The sequence below is a fragment of the Ammospiza caudacuta genome, chromosome 8, assembly GCF_027887145.1.
Source record: "Ammospiza caudacuta isolate bAmmCau1 chromosome 8, bAmmCau1.pri, whole genome shotgun sequence".
NCBI lineage: Eukaryota > Metazoa > Chordata > Aves > Passeriformes > Passerellidae > Ammospiza > Ammospiza caudacuta.
Window position 1 is genome coordinate 6,960,778 of NC_080600.1, and position 25,241 is coordinate 6,986,018.

The window sequence follows — 25,241 nt, forward strand, 5'->3', positions numbered from 1 at the left end:
CTTCAGTTAAGTGGAGCTGTGCTTCCTCTGCAGGAAAATGAGCTCATGAGGCCAAATTTAAACTCCCCCCCGAGATTGCTCCTCAGGCATCTTAGATGCTTCCTAGGGAATCAATGGAAAAACCGAAAAAAGCCCACAAACCCAAAATAAACATCCCTCTTCCCCAGAGCAGCTTCTTCCCAGTGTTCTTGCTTCCTTTGTGACTCGTTCCAATGCCCTGGCATGTGGAAGCTGTCAACACCTCCTGTTCTTCCCAGCATCACCAGGTCCTGGAGGCAGAGCCTGTCTGGGAACCTAGACAGGGTTGGGGGGAAGGTAAAATTCACTTCCCTGGAGCACCTGCTGGCAGGAGCCCAGGTGAAATGACCCACTTGGCATGGAAGTGTCTGCTTCCTTTTTGCTGGAAAAATTTCCTTGCCTGCCCTAAGCCCAGACTGATCTGCTTTGTAATGGCTCTTTTTCATCCCCAAATCTGATTCTTCCTTTACAGAGGGGTGTGGGTTGGAATGGAGTGGGTGATCCAGTGCCACCCCCTGCCATGGGCAGGGACACCTTCCACTATCCCAGGCTGCTCCAAGCCCTGTTCAACCTGGCCTTGGGCACTGCCAGGTATGCAGGGGCAGCCACAGCTGCTCTCAAAACTGTGCCAGCACCTCCCAGGGAACAATTCCTAATTCCCCAATCTCCCATCCATCCCTGCCCTCTGGCACTGGGAGCCATTCCCTGTGTCCTGTCCCTCCATCCCCTGTCCCCAGTCCCTCTCCAGCTCTCCTGGAGCCCCTTCAGGGACTCTGAGCTCTCCCTGGAGCCTTCTCCTCTCCAGGTGAGCACATCCAGCCTGGCTCCAGCCTTGGAGCATCTCCCTGCTCTCTGGATTTGCTCCATGCAGTCCCTGTTTTCTTGTGTTGGGTCCCATAGAGTCACTGTTTAGTCATGAAACAAAAAACCCCAATTTTCCTGATCCAATTCCCCTCCTGCTGACACACAGAATCTCTCCCTAACACATTTTATTCACAGCCTGTTGTGCTGAGGGGCAGGGGGCACAATTTTGGGGCTACTTCTGGGTATTTTGGGGCTGTTTCCAGTTGTTTGGGGGCTGTTTCCAGAGGTTTAGGGTCAGTTTCGGGAGGTTTTGGGGCTGTTTCCAGGGGTTTTGTCCTGTTTCCAGGGGTTTTGGGACTGTTTGCAAGAGTTTGAGGCTGTTTCTGGGGCTTTGGGGGGCTGTTTCCAGAAATTTTGGGGTTTATGTGTTTTTGGGGGCTGTTTCCAGGGGTTTTGGGAATGTTTAGGAGGGATTTGGGGCTGTTTCCAGGGATTTTTGGCTGTTTCCAAGGGTTTGGGGACTGCTTACAGTGCTATTGGGGCTTTTTTCAGGGGTTTGGGGGGTATTTCCAGGAGTTTTGGGGCTGTTTATGGGAGATTTGGGAGCTGTTTTCAGGGTTTTCGGGCCGTTTCCAGAGGGTTTGGGGCTGTTTCTGGTGTTTTGGGGCTGTTTCCACAGTTTTCGGGGCTGTTTCTGGGGTTTAGAGGGCTCTTTTGGGGAGTTTTGGGGGCTGTTTCTGGGGTTTGGGGGCTTTTCCCAGGATTTATGGGACTGTTTCCAGGGGTTTGGGGGCTGTTTCCAGGGATTTGAGAGCTGTTCCCAGGTTTTGGGTGCTGTTTCCAGAGGTCTGGGGCTGTTTCCAGGGGTTTGGGGCTGTTCACAGGGGCTTTTGGGTCTGTTCCCGGGATTTTGGAGCTGTTTCCAGGGATTTGAAGGCTGTTCTCGGGTTTTGGGGCCAGTTTTCATAGGTCTGGGGCTGCGTGCAGTGTTTTTAGGGCAGTTTCCAGGGATTTGGGGACTGTTTCTGGGGTTTAAAGGGTTGTTTTGGGCGGTTTTGGGGGCTGTTTCTGGGGTTTTGGGGCTTTTCCCAGGATATTTGGTACTCTTTCCAGGGACTTGGGGACTGTTTCTGGGGGTTTGGGGCTATTTACAGTGGTTTTAGGGCTGTTCTCGGGGGTTTGGGGGCTCTTTCCTGGGTTTTTGGGGCTGTTTCTGGGGTTTGGGGGCTTTTCCCAGGATTTTTGGGTCTGTTCCGGGGTTTTGGGGGGGCTGTTTCTAGGTATTTGAAAGCTGTTCTCGGGTTTTGGGGCCAGTTTTCATAGGTCTGGGGCTGCGTGCAGTGTTTTTAGGGCTGTTCCCGGGGTTTTTAGGGCTGTTCTCGAGGTTTTTGGGGCAGTTTCTGGGGGTTTTGGGGCTGTTTACAGTAGTTTTGGGGCTGTTCGTGGGTATTTAGGGGCTGTTTCCAGGGTTTTGGGGGGCTGTTTCCAGGGATTTGAGACCTGTTCCCGGGTTTTGGGGCCAGTTTCCGTAGGTCTGGGGCTGTGTACAGTGTTTTTAGGGCTGTTTCCAGGGATTTGGGGGCAGTTTCCAGGGATTTGGGAACTGTTTCTGGGGTTTAAAGTGTTCTTTTGGGGGGTTTTGGGGGCTGTTTCTGGGGTTTTGGGGCTTTTCCCAGGATTTTTGGTACTCTTTCCAGGGACTTGGGGACTGTTTCTGGGGGTTTGGGGGCTATTTACAGTGGTTTTGGGGGCTGTTTCTGGGGTTTGGGGGGCTGTTTCCAGGTATTTGAAAGCTGTTCTCGGGTTTTGGGGCCAGTTTTCGTAGGTCTGGGGCTGCGTGCAGTGTTTTTAGGGCTGTTCCCGGGGTTTTTAGGGCTGTTCTCGAGGTTTTTGGGGCAGTTTCTGGGGGTTTTGGGGCTGTTTACAGTAGTTTTGGGGCTGTTCGTGGGTATTTAGGGGCTGTTTCCAGGGTTTTGGGGGGCTGTTTCCAGGGATTTGAGACCTGTTCCCGGGTTTTGGGGCCAGTTTCCGTAGGTCTGGGGCTGTGTACAGTGTTTTTAGGGCTGTTTCCAGGGATTTGGGGGCTGTTTCCAGGGATTTGGGAACTGTTTCTGGGGTTTAAAGTGTTCTTTTGGGGGGTTTTGGGGGCTGTTTCTGGGGTTTTGGGGCTTTTCCCAGGATTTTTGGTACTCTTTCCAGGGACTTGGGGACTGTTTCTGGGGGTTTGGGGGCTATTTACAGTGGTTTTGGGGGCTGTTTCTGGGGTTTGGGGGGCTGTTTCCAGGTATTTGAAAGCTGTTCTCGGGTTTTGGGGCCAGTTTTCGTAGGTCTGGGGCTGCGTGCAGTGTTTTTAGGGCTGTTCCCGGGGTTTTTAGGGCTGTTCTCGAGGTTTTTGGGGCAGTTTCTGGGGGTTTTGGGGCTGTTTACAGTAGTTTTGGGGCTGTTCGTGGGTATTTAGGGGCTGTTTCCAGGGTTTTGGGGGGCTGTTTCCAGGGATTTGAGACCTGTTCCCGGGTTTTGGGGCCAGTTTCCGTAGGTCTGGGGCTGTGTACAGTGTTTTTAGGGCTGTTTCCAGGGATTTGGGGGCTGTTTCCAGGGATTTGGGAACTGTTTCTGGGGTTTAAAGTGTTCTTTTGGGGGGTTTTGGGGGCTGTTTCTGGGGTTTTGGGGCTTTTCCCAGGATTTTTGGTACTCTTTCCAGGGACTTGGGGACTGTTTCTGGGGGTTTGGGGGCTATTTACAGTGGTTTTTGGGGCTGTTTCTGGGGTTTGGGGGGCTGTTTCCAGGTATTTGAAAGCTGTTCTCGGGTTTTGGGGCCAGTTTTCGTAGGTCTGGGGCTGCGTGCAGTGTTTTTAGGGCTGTTCCCGGGGTTTTTAGGGCTGTTCTCGAGGTTTTTGGGGCAGTTTCTGGGGGTTTTGGGGCTGTTTACAGTAGTTTTGGGGCCGTTCGTGGGTGTTTAGGTGCTGTTTGCTGAGTTTTTGAGGGCTGTTTCCAGGGATTTGAGACCTGTTCCCGGGTTTGGGGGACAGTTTCCGTAGGTCTGGGTCTGTTTACAGTGTTTTTAGGGCTGTTCCCGGGGTTTTTAGGGCAGTTTCCGAGGTTTTTGCGGCAGCTCCCGAGGTTTCCCTCCCCTGAGGGCGGCGCGGGGCGGGCCCGTTGCTATGGCCGCGCTGCCCCTTAGCAACGGACCGTGCGCGCGCCGCGCGGGGCACGCCGGGAGCGCCGTGCGGGGCCGGGGGCGGGCGGGTCCCGCCGCGATCCCGGTTCGAGCCCCGGCCCGGCCCGGCCCGGCCCGGCCGCGATGAACGAGGCGGTGTCGCGGCAAACGCGGGAGACCCTGGGGCAGGTGATCCGCAAGCCGCCGCTCACCGACGCGCTGCTGAGCAAGCCGCCCTTCCGCTACCTGCACGACCTGATCAGCGAGGTGGGTGAGTGGGGCTGAGGCACCCGCGGGCCTCCCCCGGCGTGTGGGGCGTGCCCGGAGCGCTGCGTAAATCACGGGGGTTTGAGGTGGGAAATCACGGGGTTTGAGGGGTTTTGGGGGGTTTGGGATGGGAAATCACGGGGTTTTGGGGTGGGAAATCACGGGGTTTGTGGGGTTTGGTTTTGGGGTGAGTTTGTGGGGTTATGGCACCTGAAGCGGTAGGAAAAGGGTTAGGTGGGGTTTTGGGTATTAGGAATTGTTCCCTGTGAGGGTGGGGAGGCCCTGGCAAAGGGTGCCCAGAGAAGCTGTGGCTGCCCCTGGAAGTGTCCCAGGTTTGGAGCAGCCTGGGATAGTGAAATATCAGAGAATCCCGGAATCGCTGAGGTTGGAAAAGCCCCTTGGGATGTCTGAGTGCAGCCTGTGCCCGATGCCCACCGTGTCACTCACTGAGTGCCATGTCCAGGCCTTCCCTGGGCATCCCAGGCATAGGGACTGCACTTCATTGCCTGACTCCCCGTTTCCACGAAGGACACTGTGAAAAATGCATGTATGTTATGATTGGCTTTTTGCAAACATTAAAATGAATATTATATGTGTTGTGTTAGAAAGTAATGCTGTATTAATTCTCTCAAGTAGTGTGTTACATATAATTTTAGGTTATAAAAATTGTTAAAATAGAAACGATGCTATGTAGGATACTTTTTTAAAAGAAAGGACTGGCAGCGAGATAGCAGCCACAGGACACCTGAATCTTTCAGAGAAAAAGAATTTATTGCCCCATTATCAGGAGAAATGAACAACTTCCCACCTCAAAGGTGCTGTCAGGATTCAGAGGAAGAAGTTGACAATGACCAGACAGAATCCTGTGTTTGAATGGAATTTATCCATCATATATGAAGTGTATGAATATGCAACAGTCTGTTGCTTTTAAGGGTTAATCCTTTGTTAACGTGGGTCCTTTTTCAGGCTTATTTTGCCCGGAAAAAAGTACCCGGACGTCCGTAACTCTTTGTATTTGTTGTCTCATATTGTCCTAAATCCTAATTGTCCATATTATTATTACTCTAATTGTATTACTATTTTTATAACCATTTTATTACTATTAAACTTTAAAAATTTTAAAAACAAGTGATTGGCGTTTTTCACAGACACATTTCCTGTTGCCCCACAAGGCTTATTGAGCTTTAAATGTTCTTGACTTATCCCCTTTCTTCTGTTTTTCAGGTGATCAGAGTGACAGGTTTTCTGAGAGGACTTTACACAGATTTCGAGCTGAAGTCAGATAATGTCAAGGTGGGCATGGGACTTCCATATTTATTTAGCTTTCAAGTTTTTTTTTTATTTAGCTTTCAAGTCCTTCCGATCTTCTCTGTGTTCAGCACCAAGGAGCTGTTGTTATTTTTGTTAAAAAGTTGTAAAACTTCATTCTGGTGGCATGGGAACTTTCCATGGGATAAACACTAGATTTGTCTGCAACTTTTTGGTTTTAAAGAGTTTTTGCGATCTCTCAAGAGAATCCACAGCCCTAAACTTACTGCCTTCTATATTTGTATGTACAAACACACACATATATATATGGTATATAGATACATACATTAAATATCTGTGTTTAATATCCCAGGACTCACCTGTCTAGGATATGCATTCCACAGGAGCTTTATTGCAGTATAAAACTGGCTGATTACTGAAAGAGGAGGTTAATGCTATTACTGAAAACTCCTTTTCTTAAGTCCAAGGGTGACTTTACTCTCTGTTTGCTGCCTTCCCGTGATTTTTGGCTGAGCTGATGCCAAGTTCCCCAACTCCAAGCCTGATTTGGGAGCTTTGGTTGCTGATTCCTGGCAAACAAAGCAGTTTTTGTGTGTTGCCACTTAGGCAGCTGATCCCATGGTGTTTGTTTAACATAGCAACTGAAGTGTGAGCTCTGACTTCTCATCTCTCCAGCCAGTTCTTGCATGTTTTAGTCACCGATTAATGTATGTGTTTGGTGCTGTGACTGCTCCTACTGCTGTCAGGATAACTACAATTAAGTAATTTATAACTGAATTGTTGTTTTTTTTTTTTTTTTATAGTGTCCTTGTTGGCCCAAAGAGCAGATTTCCCAGCAGCTCCTGAGCAGATCTTTGCTGCATCCACGTGCTGCTACCTCTCTGAGAATTTCTTTCACAGATTTCTTTCACAGCCCATGAGTCCATGGGGTTTTCCAGAACTCAGGCAGAAGAGATCAAAATCCTGGACTGTGGGGAAAAATGTCTCAAAACCTTGAGTTCCTCTTCCCAAAGCTGGTCAGGAGGACAACTCAGCTGATTCCTTGCTGTGATTTCTTTTGTAGTTGTAGAAGATCAGTAGAATAATTTTTATCTGAGTAATCAATAGGAGAGAGCTGTAAGGAAGGCTGAAATCATGAAGATTCCTTAATTGTGAGGACTTCTGTGAAATTTCACTTGGCTTTACTTTGTTTATTTGGTCTTTTGTATTTTACTTCTGATTTTATGTAATCATTGGAAGACATTCATCTTTATTGAAGGGCAGTTGGGACAGGTTATTTGTGAAGTATAATTGTGAAGCTAAAACAATCATTATGATTATTGTGGAGACAAAAGTTTCTCTTAATTGCTCTTTTACCAGGATAAGGATTCCAAAATCAACTTCCTTCAGAAGGCCATTGATGCTGTTGAGATGGTGACAGGAGAGCCACTGTCAGTGAGACCAGCACGAGTTGTGGCTGGGCACGAGCCTGAGAAAACCAATGAATTCCTGCAGGCAATTGGGAAGTGCTGCTTGAACAAGGTAGGACAGAATTACACAGATTTCATGCACGCAGGGAACAGGCACAGGAGGAGAGGAACAGCCTCAGGATGGGCCAGGGCAGGCTCAGGGTGGGCAGCAGCAGGAATTTCTGCATGGAAAGGGTGCTCAGGGATTGAATGGGCTGCCCAGGGAAGTTTGGAGTGCCCATCACTGGAGGTGTCCAAGGAACATTTGGATGTGGCACTCGGAGTTCTGGGCATCAGTCACAGCTTGGACTCTGTGGCCTTGGAGGTCTTGTCCAACCCAAATGATTCTGTGCCTCAGTTACCCCTGTGCTGTCATTAATTGCACAGCAGAAACATTTTGTCACCCCTCAGTAACAGCAGGTAGAGAGTTCATGATCTTTAGCAGGTGTTTGAGCCAGCTTCCCACAAAATGCAATCTGAATATTAAGGGTTTTATTGTTCACTGTTGTCTACTTTATTTGTTTGTCTTCTAATAACATTTATTAGATTTGAAGCCTAAAATGAAGCTCCAGCACCTTTAAAATTTTGGGATACAGATGCATTGCTTATACAACCAGTTGCTCACCAGTTGCTCCCACCCAAATGCATTCTGAATATCAAGGCTTTTATTGTTCACTGTTGTTCACTTTATTTGTTTGTCTTCTAATAATATTTATTAGATTTGAAGCCTAAAATGAAGCTCCAGAACCTTTAAAATTTTGGGGTACAGATGCATTACTTATACAACCAGTTGCTCACCTTTGTCTTTATCTGCTTTAAGTCAAATCTCTTAATTTTGGAATGAAAGTAATATTTGCACTGTGATTGTTTTGATTGTGGAAATACAATAATGGAGACATTTCATAACTGTTTAAAAACAACTGCAGGAGCTGTTCTTACACAGAATTATTGCATTCTTTCACAGAATTATTATGTTTTTACACTGAATTGTTACATTCTTAAAATAATAATTAGTACATTAATTATTTAATGAAACAATTTACTCATTTCAGTGGTGTTTTTCTGTTCCTTGCAGCTGTCCAGTGATGCTGCTGTGAAAAGGGTCTTGGCTGGGGAAAAAGCTGATGCTAAAGGGAAACCTCCACCCTCTAAACCTCGACATAAAGAAAGCAGAGAGCCCAAAGCAGAAGAACAAAAAAGCCATAAGGATAAAGAGGTAGCAGTTGCATTTTTTGGGGGTAGTGGGGTACCTTGATTTATTTGTTTGGGGTATTTTTAGCTTTTTTGTGTTTGTAGGGTCATTGTGTGATTGAGTTGCCGTGTGTTGGAATTTAATTTTTAGTGTTTGCTTTCTTTTTAGAGCAGGAGAGACACTGAAATTAAAGACAGAAGCCCCAGCAGAGACAGAAAACCCAAAGGAGATTTGAAAGAAAGCAGAGAAAGAGAAAAGGAGAGGGATAAACAGAAGAACAATGAAGAGAGGCACAAAGAACCTGAAAGAGACACCTCAAAGGAAGCAGAAAAACAAGAGAGGGAAGGAAGCAAAAGCAGAGCGACCAAGCAAGGAAGAGAAACAGAAAAAACCAAAGGAAAAGGAGACCCAGAGCGAGGAGAGGACCTCAGGCAAGATAAAGGACAGGAAAGAGAGAAAAGACAAGAAGGAGGAAGAGAAAAGGACAGGCTGAAAGGAAGAGACAAAGACAAGGCCAGGGACAAAGAAGGAGAGAAAGACAGAGAGAGAAGAAGAGATCGGGACAGAGAAAAAGATGGGGAGCACCTCAGGGAACATGGGAAGGAGAAAGCAGAGAAAAAGGTAATGGAAGTGTTATTTTGGGGAAGAGCTTTCCCCACACTGTGGTTGGGACTGTGTTTGCTCCAGTGGCCTTCCATGTTTGTATTCCATCAGGAAGAGCCCTTGTTCCAACCCCTGCCATGGGCAGGGACACCTTCCACTGTCCCAGCTGCTCCCAGCCCCAGTGTCCAACCTGGACTTGGGCACTGCCAGGGATCCAGGGGCAGCCACAGCTGCTCTGGGCACCCTGTGCCAGGGCCTGCCCACCCTCACAGGGAACAATTCCTCATTCCCAATATCCCATCCATCCCTGTCCTCTGGCAGTGGGAAGCCATTCCCTGTGTCCTGTCCCTCCAGGCCCTTATCCAAGTCCCTCTCCATCTTACTTGTTGGCTCCCTTCTTGTGCTGGAGGCTTTCTCAGAGTTGGGACTGAATGGTCTTTAAGGTCCCTTCCAACCCAAACCAGTTTAGGATTCCTGGATATTCTAAGGATTATAGGCCCTAAACTGCCCTGAGAGCCACCTCTTCATTGCCTTTCTTTTTGTTACTCTTCTATTTCCTCTTCCTCTAAATATTTCCTATCCTGCCGTTCTATTCTCTTGGTAGAAATTCAGGACTGATGGGCACCAAAATGCTTCTCTTGAATCTAAACCAGTTCATTTCTTTCCAGCCCTCAGATTCTGAAGAATCCTTGAATAGAAAACCACAGAGGCCAACTAAAGACAGCAAGTGCCAGCCAGACACTGAGGTTAGTAGTGGAGGAGGTAGGAATAACCAAAATGTTGCATTTTGATTTTGGAATCTGCTCAAAAACAATGTAGGGTTGAAGGGTGGGTAAATGGCAAGTTTTAGGGCTGGGAAATAAATTAAATAGAAGCTTCCCTGGGATTTTTGGTTGTTTATTTGTTAAAAAATTTCTCTGATCTTGGACAAAAAAGTCTACTCATTTATTTTATTTTGCAGATTTTATTTCTGTGTATTCATATTTTGGACACTTTGTAGGATCACAGACTGGTTAGGGTTGGGAAGAACCTTAGAGCTCATCTCTTCCAGCCCCCTGCCATGACTTTTCTTTATTCTTTACAATCTTTCCTGGAAAGCTGATAGGGTTTTTGTATTTGTTTTTGAATTTTAGCAGAAGTTACTGTTTTGGAAAGAAAAGGAGTCCAGTGTTGTTTCAGGGTCCATGGTTTGCAGCTGGAGGAGCAGCTCTGCACAGGAGCTGCTGCTTGTGTCACCACTGTGCCTCCATCTGCTGCTTCCTGATGACCTGAGGCAATTTGGGGAGTTATGGAGCCACGTGGCCACATGTTTAAAGGGGAGACTTCAGTAAATGAACCTAAAGCTGCACAGGCTGAGGAAAAACCAGGCAGCATCCCAACTCTAGCAGGACTCTCTGGGCCCACTGTCATTATTGTGTCTTCCCCATGAGATGACAAATTTATGGCTCTTCCTTGACTCCAGTCCAACCAAACTCTTTAAGTTATTGGCACTGGGAGGGAGAGCTTATAAAAGAGTTTCTTGGGTTTTTTTTTTAGCCTCCAGCAAATATTCATGGCCAAGTCAAACTTCCTGCAAATTGGGTCTCTAATGGAAATTCTGAGCCTCATCCCAAGCTCTCATCATGCTCTTGGGCACCACAGTAATGCAGCGGCGCAGTAAAGTTTCATTTCCCCTCCTGAGTGCTTTTGGGAGGGATTCCAAGGCTTTGGAATTATTACCTGAGATCCAAAGGACATTTCTGCCTCTGCCTGCCTGCGTAACAGGGGAGGCTGCTCGTTTCTGAGATGATGAAAACACAAACCTGAGAGCAGAGCATGGCAGATGTCATCATTTTAAAGCTGGGGAAGGGGGAGGTGACGGGAAAACGTGCCCAGAGAATTTTGGGAGCTGAGAAAGCTGCACAAAGTGATTTAGAGGAAACTCCAGCAGGAAATCATTGGAAATTGCATCTCCTGGACTGGGGTTGATCTTCTGGTCCTCTCAGGAGTCTCCCAGCCTTTATTTCCAGGGATTTACCCCAATTTAACCACTGTGGTTCCACTTGAGTCACGTGGCAGGGAAACAAATGGATTCAAAAGAAGGCAACTTTTTGTGCACATGAAGGATTATGAATCTTATTTTGTGGTCTCTGCTGCAGAATTAACAAATCTTCAGCATCTCTCTTTAGCTTTTTATATGTATTTTTTCTATAGATAGTTACGGAATATATCTATTCATTATAATAGAAGTGAAACAGTTTGAAGCAGTACCCACAAGTTTTTTTTCCCCCTCAGGATTAATCTCTTTACCTTTTTACTGCATTTACTTTAGAGAACAGATCCATTTAGATTTTTTTTATTATTCTACATGTACAACAAAGCTGTCACTTAAAGTTTAGTCCCTGACTTTGCTTAATGAGATTTTCTCTATTTATGCAAATCTGTTTTTCTTGATGCTAATTACTGATGCCAGCTTTCAAATCTACTGAAGGCTGACTTTTTTTTTGTAATTTAAATGTAATTTTTTTGTTGCTGAAGGAACTCTTTGTGTTACTCAGTGTGCAGTAGTCATCACATGGGTATCCATAATTTTCTGGAGCTAGAAGAAAGCAAGGATAAGTAGGAATTAAGAGACATTTGGCTACCACATGGCAATCAGAAGCTGCCTCAAGGCTGGCTCTTGCATCCTGCAGTTTGGGATCAAGGTTGTGTCGTGTTCTGTTCACTCTCAGTCCATCTTAGGGAAAAATCAGATTTAAAATGGCCTTTTGGACCTTATAAATAATGAAGACCAGTATTGTTTAGACTTGACAGGAGGTGGGGAGGTCACAGAGCATCTGGTGCTGGAAGTGGCTGCAGAACAGGTAAATCATTTTCCCCTGAGGGCAAACACCTTGGAAAAGTCTCTTCCATGTTTCCCATGGCAGCTGGAGCTCTTGGCTAAAGCTTTCTGTAATATCCTGTCATTTCTGGCCACTTGCAGAATGGGTTTGCATTTGCCCTGAAAACCCTATTGCTCTGGAAGTGGTCACTTCAAGCAGCCTCTAAGTCCTGCCTAATGAACTTCTGTTCCTCTTGGAACTTTGTTAGGTTATGTAATGAAACCATGGAATTAAAAAAAGGACAGCAGAGAGAATCACCTCCTGGAAATCTGCAGGACGTGACTAAAACATTCCTGTTCTGGAGCTGGGAATGTCCCTCTCTCTTTGGTCTCACTACACCAGAAATCCATCCTTTAAACTGCTTTAAAAACAGACATTTTCCTCATCTCTTTGTGTTTGAGCAGTTTTAATTTGCAGGATCTAATACCAATAGAACATCATCTGGTGAGATTTTAGGTGAGAAAAAGAGGATTGATTGATATTTTCCTCACAAGTCTTATCAGCACAGCACTCAAACTGGCCTCAGCAAGTGGAGGTCTTTCCTTGTATGTGGTTTATTTATATAAAATTATACCTGCACACTTTGTATTGTAGAGATGGAAAGATACCTCCTGGCACTGTGGATATAATTAGAAGAAAAGTACTGTGGAGGGTTGGTGGAATGAAATTGCTGTTCACAGACTTAATTCTTATTTGTTATTAGAGAACCATCAGTAGAGCTGATGAATTAGAGGGGGAAATTGCAGTGGCTTATTTTGTAATGAGCTCTGAAACACCAGCAAACATTTTATTCTGTCTTGAAGTGAAATTCAGCCTCTTTAAAGGTTAGTAATGAGGACAAAGCAGCAGCCTGGATGGTTTGCAGAAGGCTCTGGATCCTCTCCACGTGGAAACATAATTACTCAGGACTGGGAAGCGTGCATGCATCCATCAAGGATTCTGCTGTAATGTGTTTTTCCAGCATGGTGTGAGATGAAGTGCAAGATTTCCCTTTAATGGCTCTGGTGGCTGCCTTTCAAAGTCTTGAAGGGGAATAACCTCTTTTATCTCCCTTTGGAAAGCCCCCCCAATCATAAATATTGTGGGCTTTCTGTTTTGGTGTGCTGCCATAGTGAGTAAACGTCAGCTTTCACCCTGCACCTGCTGCCAGGCTGCACATGTGGCTCCACAAAAATTCTGTTTGTAACCACATAAATAAATGACCAAATCCCCTCTTGCAGCACCTATTGGCAGCCCCCTCCCCACCTGTGCTAATAATGACCTCACCCAGAGAGCTGCTGGGGCTGCACTGTGCCAGATGTGCTCCTGATGGGATAAGAGCTTTCTTTTCCCTCCTTCCATAGTGTTGGCCTTGTGGAGGTTATTATGGAGAATTAAAATTAAGATGAACCACTTCAAGATTGGAATTCTGTCTGGTTTTCCTTAGAACATGCCAGAATTTGTAAAGAGGAAAAACACTTCTGGTGGAAGGATTCCATGCCCAGGCCAGGGGGTGGAAGGGGATGAGTTTTAAGGTCCCTTCTACTCAAACTATTCTTTGATGGCAAAAAAATGGCAGAAATTGTGATTTTCAGGTTATCAATGGAGGTTTTTTCCAACCTTAATGATGATCAGCAGGGCTGACAAAAAGTCTTGGATGAGAACTGAAAAAAAAAGCATATAAGGAAGGAGATCCTGGGAGGTGTTAAACATATTTCAGGATTTGGGATATCAGGCAGGATTTTTATCCAGGGAAGTTTCCATTTAAGTAATGGACTGGGCAAACCAGTAGCACAATTTTTTAAATCCTTGCTTCTCTTTTGGAATGAAGTCTAAAAGATTTTGCAGCAGGTTGAAGAGGAGCTGTGTATCTGATGCAGCTGAAACACAGAGGTGATTGTAGGAATCATCCTCCTTTTTAAAACCTTTTTATTCTACAAGGTTGGATACTCTTAGGTCCCATTTGGAAGTTGTTTTTCTATCAAATAAGTTCATGTGAAAGAAAACAGCTGGCATTTATCCAGGAAAAAATATCCACAGGCTTTGAGGGAAATAAACTCAACATAAACGTGTGGATCAATTCTTGGGTCAATATTTGCTCTGTGTAATACTTAGAAAAGCAATACAAGGAACTAAATTTCAGATATAGTGATGTAATATTTAGACCTACTGTTACATAAATTTCTGGCCTTTTATTGTTTTGTTTTGTTTTTTTCCAGACTGAAACTCCTGCAAGGATATCAAAGGAGCCTTCAGCAAAAGCATCAAGGCATCCCTCCAAGTCTGCAGGAGAAGGTAACCACAGGGAGGATATTGTTATTTCTATCAGATATGCTGCAGGGTTATTGAGTAGGAAGAGCAGAAATACTGAAATATCCCTGTTTATTATTGCCACGGTTTGGTTTGTACTCCCAGCCTGCATTTGTGAATCCAAGAGGCAATTCTCCTGCCTGGATTTGGGATATAGGAATGGAGATTCAGTTCAGTTTGCTCTCATTTCCAGTGCACAGTTGCAGACAGAAATTCAGCCTGCTTTTGGTAATTTCTGTGTAATTACTCTCTAAACGAGCTTTTGGACTTGTCTGCAACTATTTCTGACATGTAACATTTGTCAAATGTTTACAGCAGAGCAAAGGGAAGGTTGCAATGGTTTTAATTTGGTTTCATAGACAGTTGGTCCAGGCTTTCCAAATAAATTATTTCTCTGTGGAGGTGCTTCCTTGCAATTATGATGCCGTGCTTTGTGTTTAGTCCATTAAGTTATTGTTAAATGGTTCATTCTTTTATCCCCCCACATTTTCCCCAAGTTGTTTTTTCCCTAAGTTGTATACCTTCCTTTAAAGCTGTCCCTCAAGCTTTTCCCCTCCCTTTGTTTTAGTCCATTCCCTGCCTGTCAAGGTGATCCTGCCCCTCTTTCCCTGCCTCTCAAGGTGATCCTGCCTCTCCTTCCCTGCCTTTCAAGGCAACCCTGCCTCTCCTTCCCTGCCTCTCAAAGTGATCCTGCCCTTCTTTCCCTGCCTGTCAAGGTGATCCTGCCCTCCTTCCCTGCCTGTCAAGGTGATCCTGCCTCTCCTTCCCTGCCTTTCAAGGCAACCCTGCCTCTCCTTCCCTGCCTCTCAAAGTGATCCTGCCCTTCTTTCCCTGCCTGTCAAGGTGATCCTGCCTTTCTTTCCCTGCCTGTCAAGGTGATCCTGCCCGTCAGGGTGATCCTGCCCCTCTTTCCCTGCCTGTCAGGGTGATCCTGCCCCTCTTTCCCTGCCTGTCAAGCCCACCCTGCCCTTTTTCCTGAATGTTCCCTGCCACTCAACCCCTGATTTTAACACCCACTTGCAAATCCCCTAATCCACGATGCCCCATTGGCTCCATTTCCCTCTCCTGCCCCTATACTGATTGCTCCCACAGTGTTGATGCAATCCCCTTGCTCCACCCTTGAAATCCCCCTATTGGTTGTTTTCTGTATCCACCCCCTGGTCTGTAGCTGTATTTAAACTCTTGCACTGAGGGGTTTGGGGCTTTTCTGCCTTATCCCCTTCAATTGGAGTGAAGTTTCCCTGTGGAGCCTCAAGACAAAAGAGCTTCCTCCTTCCTTCTTGACACGCTCCAGTCCCCAGCTGTTCCCCACCCCTGTTGTGACTACCAGTGTTCAGAGCCTGGGTTCTGGTGGGCTTGAGCATTGTGTCACCAATTTTTGTAGTTCAGCCTTTAAATGTTGTGTTTACACACTGACTGGAAGTGGATTATCTTCAGAATGTTCCAAATACTGCACATCAGGAGGAAAGGAATCTTAGCTTAGCACTGCTATCCCTTTGTGTAGGAAGGCAAGAGGAAGAGCCTGGAGAAACTCCTGGATAAGGAATAAAAGTGGCTTGTACCCAGAGCTCAGACAGCAGCAGTGGAACTGCAATTTCTGTTTGTATTTCAGTGCCTTTCCCCCTCCTCTTATTTCAGTGATTGTGCCCCTGTTATTTGAATCCTAAAGAAGAACAAAACAATAAATCACTTTAATGTCTCTGTTCAGAAAATTCAGTGACGCCTATGAATTGATGCCTGTTAATAACAGCCAGTTCTGGTTAAAAATTGGTGCATGAAAATCTTCATGCACTTAATTTTCCAATCTCATTATTAATAATTTATATAAAGAGAACATGTGTTGCTGGATGTCTTCCCAAGTTCCCACTAATTTTTTGGATTTCTGGTTTAGGTTCCCATGTGTCTGAGGCAAAATACTGGAGTTATATCAGTCCTGCTTTCAGGATAATGAATAGCCTTGTTTGGGCACCTTAAATATATTGGAAACCCCCCTGTATGTCTGTTAATTTAGGAGCCTCATTCAAGTTGGTGCTAGAAAATTGAAATTTTTATGTCACATCTCCTGTGCTGTGAAGTCTGAGTAATTTGGCAGCTGAAAAACCCCTGTCTGGATTCCATTAAAACTGCAGCCTTATTTTACTACTTAGTGATCCTTAGCTGATCCTATAACTTCTTTTATTTCCCAAAATTTCAATATTCATTTTATATGGCACTAAACTGTAAGGACCAGACACACTGTATTTATGGGATTGTCCCTTTAACACCAGAATCCAGTTTTCCTGATAAGTTTAATACAGGGAATGACTTTAGGGTGAGTATTTTAAAACACTCCTCTTTCCCTGATGCAGCATTCAAATTGTAGTTTATCAGAGCCAGGAATATTTTGGGGCATTACCCCTCTTTCTTTTCTGACACAGTGAGCTTGCCAGAGGTAAATAATCCAGAGGGTTGGAAAACTTTCTGGAGCTGTGCTGATGCACATTGCACACTGGTGATGATGATCAGAGCTTTCTGATCATTTTATCTTCTATTAATTGGAAATAAATGAATGTACAACAGGAGGAGGTGTCTCTTCTCTGTGAGCAGATAAATTGTAGAGGTTTATACTGAATAGTTCAACTTTCAGGAATTCAGTCAGCACTCATTTAAAAAGTCTCTGTGCACCTTGAATGTGATTTATTGACACTGAAGAGGGTTTATTAAACTAGGGTAGCCCTTAAAGAAGTCCTAACAGGTATTTAGCATGGCTTTTTATTTTGAATTTTTATTGGCTCTTGGGTTTCATTTGACTATAAACTGTTTTGTTACAGGAGCTGTGGACACGAGGAGTGTGGCAGATGGGATTTCAGAGGATGGTGCTGCTGAGCTGCAGAAGAAAATTGAACCAGACCTTGCAGAAAAACAGAAGGGTAGGGAAAGTTAAAGGGTGGCTGCCATGGAAAGCCCAGCTGGAGTGTTTGGGTCAAATCCATGCAGCTAAATGATGTAAGGACAGTGATTTACACTTAATCCAAGTGCTGCTGTGTGTTTTAATCACATCTGATTCATGAAAAATGTCCATCCCCTGATAAAGCAATTACTTTTATTTTCCTTTTCCTATTCTTTTGTTTTCCAAGAGGCAAATGCTGCACCTGAATCCCTTGGTGACTTGTTCTCTGTAAGAAGGGAATCTTTGCACGTTGCCTTTTTGTGAAAATATTTGGGAGTCTCAGCATTTGCGTTTTACAGGATTCCAGAGGAAAATTCCATCCCTGCATTCTTTCTTACTCCTCCATTTCCCCCCCAAGCTGGATATTGCTCCCAAGACATGGATGTGCATCCAGCCACAGCACACACAGAGCCATGGAAGCAAAGTGCAGGAGGAGGAGCTGAAATTGCAGCAAAAAGCTGCATTTTTGTTCTCTCCAGCTGCAGATGCTTGAGCTGGTTGGGAGGATGGATCCCATGGATGTGGGAGGTGTTCCCAGCCCACCTTTGGCCTCCAGGGCCTTGTGGCTGTGGCAGCCTAATGAAATATGGATGGATGGCCAAGACATTTGTGTGACCTTCCCCAGCTGGGAGAACTTCCATGCAAATTCCCTTTCATCTCTTGGAGCTGTCTTGTCCTTTGGAATGCATCTGGGGTGGAAAAGAAATTTATGGTATAATTGGGATGGATGTAAGAGGAGTACCCCCAGGTTCATTATGGATTTGGATTGGATCCCCTGGTGGTTTAAGAACCAAATATTCAGGATCAGAAGAATAATGAAGGTTGGAAAAGATCTCAAAAATCATCAAGTCCAACCTTTACCATTGAGCTCAACCTTTATTTTATTGACTGATCTTGTTTTTCAGCTTTATTCACCAAGGCACTGTAAACCCCTCATTTTTTAGGTTCAGGACCTTTAAGATCCAAATCCAAGCCACTCCATGAGCCCAGGATTATAAAACATTGTTTATTAGCTGAAGTAAACTGATTTTCCTGGATCTTTTAGAGCATTATTTCTGTCTGTTTCACTTATATTTTGTTGCAGAGCAACGAGGCTCTGTATGCCAATTTTCCTGGCCCTGGGAGTAGTTCTCAGGTTCTGGATGTAATTCCTGTTGTGTGCTTCGTGCCTAACTTGATCACATTGCAGAATAAACAGAACTTTTCTAAGAAATCAGTCTGTTTGTTATTTACAGATTAATTTACCAAAGACTCAATAACATTCCAGTGACAAAAGAGTAGCATCAAACATAGTTGAAAACTTTTAACAGGAAAAAAGTGCTTTTTAAGAAGTCAAGCCCTTCTCTAATGCTTTTTGCCCTTTTGTCATGTATTATAGAATTTTTAAAGATAATTGGCTGAGTTTAGATGCTTTGAGTAGACTTTACTCAAGTAGTAGCCACCACCTCAACGAAGAATCCCAGCAGGGGAAGATAGGAGGTTAAGGGAAACAAAAGCATTGAGTGAGATGATGTCATTTTCACAGAGGGGGGAATTTCACAATATTAAGATACTTATAAAAATGAAGAATTTTAAGTGGTTTTTTTCAGTGCAATGCTAAGATTCCAAATACTTTCATAAAAAACTGAGGTTTTCCTGGCCCAGCTAAGCCCCACTTTTATGGTGTTTTGTTTAATAGAAAGAGAAGTGGAGAACACAGCTCCTGAGAAGCCTGAAAATGGTGAAGCACCTCCTGATGTCCCACCTCGGCCTGCCCAAAGGTGTGTTTCCATCCTTTCTTCCCTTCTCAACCCATAAACTGCTCCATGGAATAAAATTTTTAGTAAAATTTTTAGCAAAATTTTTGAGGAGAACATTGCATTTCCTCTGTGCATTCCATAAGGACAGTGTTATGGATCAGGTGAACTTGCTTTTCAATTTGAATGTTTGAATTAATTTTTTTTTTTGCTCAGCAAAGGCTTGTGTTGCTGTGTTACTGTATTTGCAGGCACCCCTGTGGCAGGGAGGAATGATGAATCTGAGTCCATGTTCTCAGAAAGCTAATTTATTACTCTATAATACTAATTCTGTTAAAGAATACTATACTAAACTATGCTATACTAAAGACTACAGAAAGGATACTTACTGAATGCTAAAAGATAATGAAAACTTGTGACTCTTTCCAGAGTCTTGACTCTTCCAGAGTCTCTGCTAAAAAGACAATAATGAAAACTTGTGATTCTTTCCAGAGTCTCTTTTCCAGAGTCTCAACCTGGGGATTGTGTGGGGATTATCTTGGGGGGTGATTCGGGCTGTTTAGAGGAAGAGTCAGGAAGTAGTTTAGTTAAAAATGCCAGCTTTGGGAGTTGGAGATGAGGGTTTGAGTCCTTTCTTCCTGAGATGGGATGGTGGGATAACTGTAAGAAAGGGTTTAGTCTTCAATCTTTGGCTTACAAGACCAATGTTTTTATAAACTATTACAGTTAAGTAGAGTTTGAGTAGTTTATTTTCTAGGGCGGCTGCAAGGGGGAATAAAACTAGGATAATTTTGAGTAAGTGAATGAGGCTAGTTGGCCAGTGATGATGAATGGGTGTTCTACTGGTTGGCTGCCTACTCAGGTTAGAATGAGTCAAAACAACTCACAGCAGAACCCAATGGAACACTCACCTGGGGGTGAACAATCTCCAAACACATTCCACATGAGCACAGCACAGGAGAAGCAAATGAGATAAGAATTGTTTTCATTTTCTCCGAGGCTTCTCAGCTTTCCAGGAGAAGAATCCTGAGTGAAGGGATTTTCAGAGACTGTGAATGCCACACTGTGTCCCTTGTGAAGGTGATTTTTTCCCATTCCCACTGTTCTTGCAGACGGATTCCCCGTCCTGGCAGCGCGAGGCCGGCGCCCCCACGAGTGAAACATCAGGAGAGCACCGAGCTCTTAACTCCAGAAAGGTGAGGGATGAGGGACCTGCAGAGTGGGAGTGTTCCTTGGAGCACACCCTTCCCAGCTCCTCTGGCATCACCAGTTTGGGATGGTCACCTCATGGTGGAGTTCCCATCCCTGGAGTGTCCACGGAAGGCCTGGATGTGGCACTCAGTGCTCTGGGTGGGGATTGCTCACAGGTTGGACTTGAAGTGCTTTTACAGCCTCAATGATTCTGTGATGTTTGATGCCTTTTAGCTCAGTTCAGTTTATTCTGATAGAGCTCAGTACTTGCATTCATTCCCCTGTTCCCTGTGTCCCTGACAGGAGTGGCAGTGCTAAAACAACCCCGAGCGTGCTCAGGGAGCAGCAGGTTTCTGATGAGGAGGATGAGCAGTTCGTGGTGGAGACAGCAGAGTCCCTGCCAGAGATGCCAAAGGTCTGTTCCTGTTGCAGCTGACTGAACCTTTTTCCATATTTTGTTTGGAATGTCCAGCCTGGAGAGAAGGGTCCAGGGAGAGCTCAGAGCCCCTTGCAGGGCCTAAAGGGGCTCCAGGAGAGCTGGCGAGGGACTGGGGACAGGGGATGGAGGGACAGGACACAGGGAATGGCTCCCACTGCCAGAGGGCAGGGATGGATGGGAGATTGGGAATTAGGAATTGTTCCCTGGCAGGATGGGGAGGGGCTGGGATGGAATTCCCAGAGAAGCTGTGGCTGCCCCTGGATCCCTGGCAGTGCCCAAGGCCAGGCTGGACATTGGGGCTTGGAGCAGCCTGGGATAGTGGGAGGTGTCCCTGCCCATGGCAGGGTTGGAATGGGATGAGCTTTAAGGTCTCTTCCCACCCAAACCATTCCATGATTCCCTGACTTCTTGAAATATCCTCCAGCTGAATATTTTTGAATAGTTCCATATTACAGCAATGCCAAACTTTTTGCAACTAAAGCTCTCTTCCTGCATGTGTAGGAGCCAGAAGTGGAGCTGGTTGAGGATCAAAAGCATGGTAAGTTTGCTTTTATGTATATTTGTACAGATCTAGAATCAACCCCTGGGTTTAAAGCAAATGCTGAACACTTAAAGTGCTGAACAGAGCACTAAAATCCCTCCTGAGGGAAGGAGTTTGCAACGTTTGCAGGAAAACCAACTTATTTACCCAGGCTTGTTTTCCTGTGCAGCTGGATTTACAACTGTGTTAAGGACACACTTTCTGTGCATCCTCAATGTCAGCAGGATTTAAAATTCTGCATAAAGCTCATAAATTAACATTTCTTCAAGTATCAGGTACAGCTTGTCAGCTCTGAGATACGAGGTTGGATTTAAAGACAAATTCTAGAAAAGCCTGGGAGAAAAAAGGTCAGATAGCAAATACCTTGTGTGTCAGTGTTTAAAATACATAATAAAATGCTGTTTATGTTGCTCTAAAAGTTGTCTGCATTAAAAAAACCAAGCCAATTGGGTTTTATTTTATTGTCTGAATGTTTGAAACTGTTAAGTGTCCATCAATGCTTAGAAAAATCCTGTTTTTTCAACAGGTGGGCTGGTGAAAAGAATCCTAGAAACCAAGAAGAATTATGAGGCATCACAGAAATCATCACAGACCACAGACAGGGTGAGGTGGCAATGGCTTTCGAAGAACTGAGAGATGAGGTGTTGCAATTGTGACCTTTTCCTTTGCTTTAAATATGTTTTATTCCATCTGTGATCATATTTTCTCTGTCATATCTTGTCTTGCTTGTGTGATTTTTTTCCACAGTTGAGAAGGGGAAGATAGGTTTTGTTTTTAATGAATTTTGTAGGGTTTTTTTGTTGTTTTGATCACTTAGAAAGTGTGTGGGAAGGATCTAGCAGTGATCACAAACCAGAAACAAAAGCTTCATCCCCCATATTTGAGTGTCTTGCTGTGGAAACAGAGAGCTCTGGCTTTGTGTGCCTTGCAGAGCTCCTGGTATATGAGAAGCAGCAAAGGCAGAACACTGAGATGGATTCTCTGATCCCATGGAAAGTTCCTAATTCCATTTTGGTGTGCTGGGGAGAGGCACTGAGGCACTGCAGTGATTAAAGTCTCATAAAATTAGACAAGTGTGTTTAGATGTTTTGGGGAGGTGAATGCATTCCATGAGCTCTTATATCTTCCAATCACTTTTATTTTAATCTTAATTCAGTATCTTAGGGTTTTCCTACGTGTATGCCTTTCAGGAAAGGTCTATGGTGTTGGAGACAGCTGTTCACAGAGCTCTGGGAAATCAGTGGTGACTCCTGAAGAGTCTGGGAGCAGACTCCTGTCTGCCTCTTCTGTCTTTCCTTTCTTTTCCAGCACCCTGAGGAAGTTGGGATGGCAGATCTGACTCTTGAAGGAGTGTTCTCCTTTCTGGAGTTTGGGATTGGCTGAGATCCAGGCCTGGAACAAAATTCCTTTCATGTATTGTAAGGGCTGTGGTTGATGAGCCAAGGTAGGGTTAGGTGAGATATTGGGAATTAGGAATTGTTCCCTCTCGGGGTGGACAGGCCCTGGATCCCTGGAAGTGTCCAAGGCCAGGTTGAACATGGCTTGGAGCCACCTGGGACAGTGGAAGGTGTCTCTGCCCATGGTAGGGGGTGGCACTGGATGGGCTTTAAGGTCCCTTCCAGCCCAAATTCCTCTGGGATAATTCTAGAACTGAAGAAACTGAATCCTTCTAAAAAGAGGAAAAACACCTTTAGATTGCTGCCCACAGTCTGTTAGGAGTGGTTTTAGCTTTACCCAACCTGCTGAATTGCATCCATTTGTTAGAAATGTGCTTCTTGTGGTGGTTGAGGTCTCTGAAATACCTCTGGCTGCTTGAGATACCCAATGGGAAGATTTGCCTGCTTGGTGAAATTCTGCCATCAGAGAATTGTTTGGAGACAAAGAAGGGTTCCAGGCTGATTCTGGAGTTTCTGCAGCAGCTCCAAAGCTCATTCCTGAGCTGGCACTTTGCCCAAGCCATGCATCTGTCCCTGTTCCCAGGTTTGTAACTAGATGGTGCTGTTGGATCATCAGTTCCCAGCTCAGTTTGGGAAGAGCTTTAGGAATTCATTAGTACTGTCTCTCAGCACTCCCTCACCCTCTTTGGTGGTGTGTCCTGTCCAGCACTGGGCATGGAACAGGATAATGGGGGAGGATTTACACAATCACATGGATTTCAAGCTCAGGAAGCTTCCGCTGGTGTCTGTGCTGCATTTTCTGGTTAGGTTTTTTCTTGACTGAGACTAACAAACTAAAACAGTCCCTTTTTAACCCCTTAAATATTTTTGAATGGCCAATTGTCACCCACCACAATCACCATTGAGTCCCATTGCTGGTTTTCAGCCCCTGAAACATTCATTCAGCACTTGTTTGGCTTTTGTTTCACTTTTGAAGCCCTGCTCTGCGTTAGCAGTGCCGAGAATAGAGAACTAATTCTGGAAAAAAACCTGCTGACTTCCTAGTCCATCACATGGAAACCTGCCCCAGCTCCTGGAATGCCATGGGATCTCCTGGCCAAGCAGCTGCTTGCTGCTGCAGGAGGTTCCTCTGTGCTCCTGCTCTGCAGAGTGTGGGGTGGAAGTGGTTGGGTTCCAGTCAGGAGCGTGGTTCTCCTGGAATTGGCATCCACAGAGAAGTGTGGCTTTCCTGGAATTGTCATCCAGACAGGAGTGTAATTCTCCTGAAATTATGATCCAGACAGGATTGTGGTTCTGAAATTGTGACCTAGACAGGAGTGTGGTTCTCCTGAAATCCTGATCCAGACAGTAGTGTGGTTCTTCTGAAATTGTGATCCAGACAGGAGTGTGGTTTTCCTAAAATTGTGATCCAGAGAGGAGTCTAGTTCTGAAATTGTGATCCAGACAGGAGTGTGGTTTTCCTAAAATTGTGATCCAGAGAGGAGTCTAGTTCTGAAATTGTGATCCAGAGATTAATCTAATTCTGAAATTGTGATCCAGAGAGGAATCTAGTTTTGAAATTGTGATCCACAGAGAAGTGTGGTTTTTCTAAAATTGTGAGCCAGAGAGGAATCTAGTTCTGAAATTGTGATCCAGAGGGAAGTGTGATTTTCCTGAAATCCTGATCCAGAAAAGTATAATTTTCCTGAAATTATGATCCAGAGAAGAGTCTAGTTCTGAAATTGTGATCTAGATAGGAGTATAGTTCTGAAACTGTGATCCAAAGAGGATTGTGGTTCTGAAATTGTGATCCAGAGGGAAGTGAGATTTTCCTGAAATCCTGATCCAGAAAGGAATGTTGTTTTCCTGACATTGTGATGCAGAGAAGAGTCTAGTTCTGAAATTGTGATCCAGAGAGAAGTGTGATTTTCCTGAAATTATGATCCAGACAGGACTGTGGTTCTGAAATTGTGATCTAGACAGGAGTGTGGTTCTCCTGAAATCGTGATCCAGAGAAAAATGTGATTTTCCTGAATTTGTGATCCAGAGAGGAGTCTACTTCAGGAATTGTGACCCAGAGGGAAGTGTCATTTTTCTGAAATCCTGATCCAGAAAAGTGTCATTTTCCTGCAATTATTATCCAGAGAAGAAGAGTAGCTCTGAAATTGTGATCCAGAGAGGGGTGTGGTTCTCCTGAAAGTGTGATCCAGACAGGAGTGTGGTTTTCTTAAAATTATGATCCAGAGAGGAGTCTAGTTCTGAAATTGTGATCCAGAGGGAAGTGTGATTTTCCTGAAATTGGGATCCAGACAGGATTCTAGTTCTGAAATTGTGATCCAGAGGGAAGTGTGATTTTCCTGAAATCCTGATCCAGAAAGGAGTGTCATTTTCCTGCAGTTATTATCCAGAGAAGAGTCTAGTTCTGAAATTGTGATCCAGACAGGAGTGTGGTTTTCTTGAAATTGTGATCCAGAGAGGGGTGTGGTTCTCCTGAAACTGTGATCCACAGATAAGTGTGGTTTTCCTGAAATTGTGATCCAGAGAGGGGTGTAGTTTTCCTGACAGCAGAGTTGAATGGAAAAGATGATTAAAAATGCTTGGAGTGTGTGACAGTTCAGAAAACAAGAGCTGGAGACACAGCTGAATCCTGGGAAATGATTTTAGAGAATGGAGTTGCTGTGACAGTAAAAGTAAAAAAATCCCCCACATTTCCAATGTGGTCTTGCCTCTGGGAATGCTTCTCTGTCTATTTAATTTGTTTTCCATCAAACTCTCCAGAAGTATCTTCTGCATCAAGATTCAACTGTATTCCAAACTGTCCTGTGCATCACAGAGTAAAATAATGGTACTGCTATATTTTTGGAGTAAGGTATCCAAAAATCCAGGGAATACTTGAAAGAAAACTTGCTTTGGGAAATTCCATCTTCCCTCTATCTGTCACTAGAATGTTCATCTTCCCTTATTTTATTAAACTATTCAATACATCCAAAAGAAATGAAATATTTTTCCCACTTCTATTCATTAGTCTTTAAAGCCTTGATCTTCTGCCAGTTGGGAAAATGAAGAGGGGAAAAATAGCAGGCCGAGTGCTGGAACTTTTGGTTAATACATTATTAACTGC

The 25,241-nt window shown here is 44.7% G+C and overlaps 1 protein-coding gene across 1 annotated transcript in view; it reads left to right on the forward strand.

Moving 5' to 3' along the window:
- The first annotated feature begins 4,031 nt into the window (after nt 1-4,031).
- The window catches only part of TRAF3IP1 (TRAF3 interacting protein 1), a 30,298-nt gene continuing 9,088 nt past the window's right edge, over nt 4,032-25,241 (forward strand). The window contains exons 1-13 of the mRNA XM_058809555.1: nt 4,032-4,246; nt 5,471-5,539; nt 6,875-7,036; nt 8,039-8,179; nt 8,324-8,776; nt 9,427-9,504; nt 13,818-13,893; nt 16,719-16,817; nt 18,516-18,597; nt 19,686-19,769; nt 20,068-20,179; nt 20,705-20,741; nt 21,271-21,347. Coding sequence (XP_058665538.1) covers nt 4,124-4,246; nt 5,471-5,539; nt 6,875-7,036; nt 8,039-8,179; nt 8,324-8,776; nt 9,427-9,504; nt 13,818-13,893; nt 16,719-16,817; nt 18,516-18,597; nt 19,686-19,769; nt 20,068-20,179; nt 20,705-20,741; nt 21,271-21,347 — 1,593 coding nt within the window. The 5' untranslated portion in view covers nt 4,032-4,123. The remainder of the gene's footprint in view (nt 4,247-5,470; nt 5,540-6,874; nt 7,037-8,038; nt 8,180-8,323; nt 8,777-9,426; nt 9,505-13,817; nt 13,894-16,718; nt 16,818-18,515; nt 18,598-19,685; nt 19,770-20,067; nt 20,180-20,704; nt 20,742-21,270; nt 21,348-25,241) is intronic.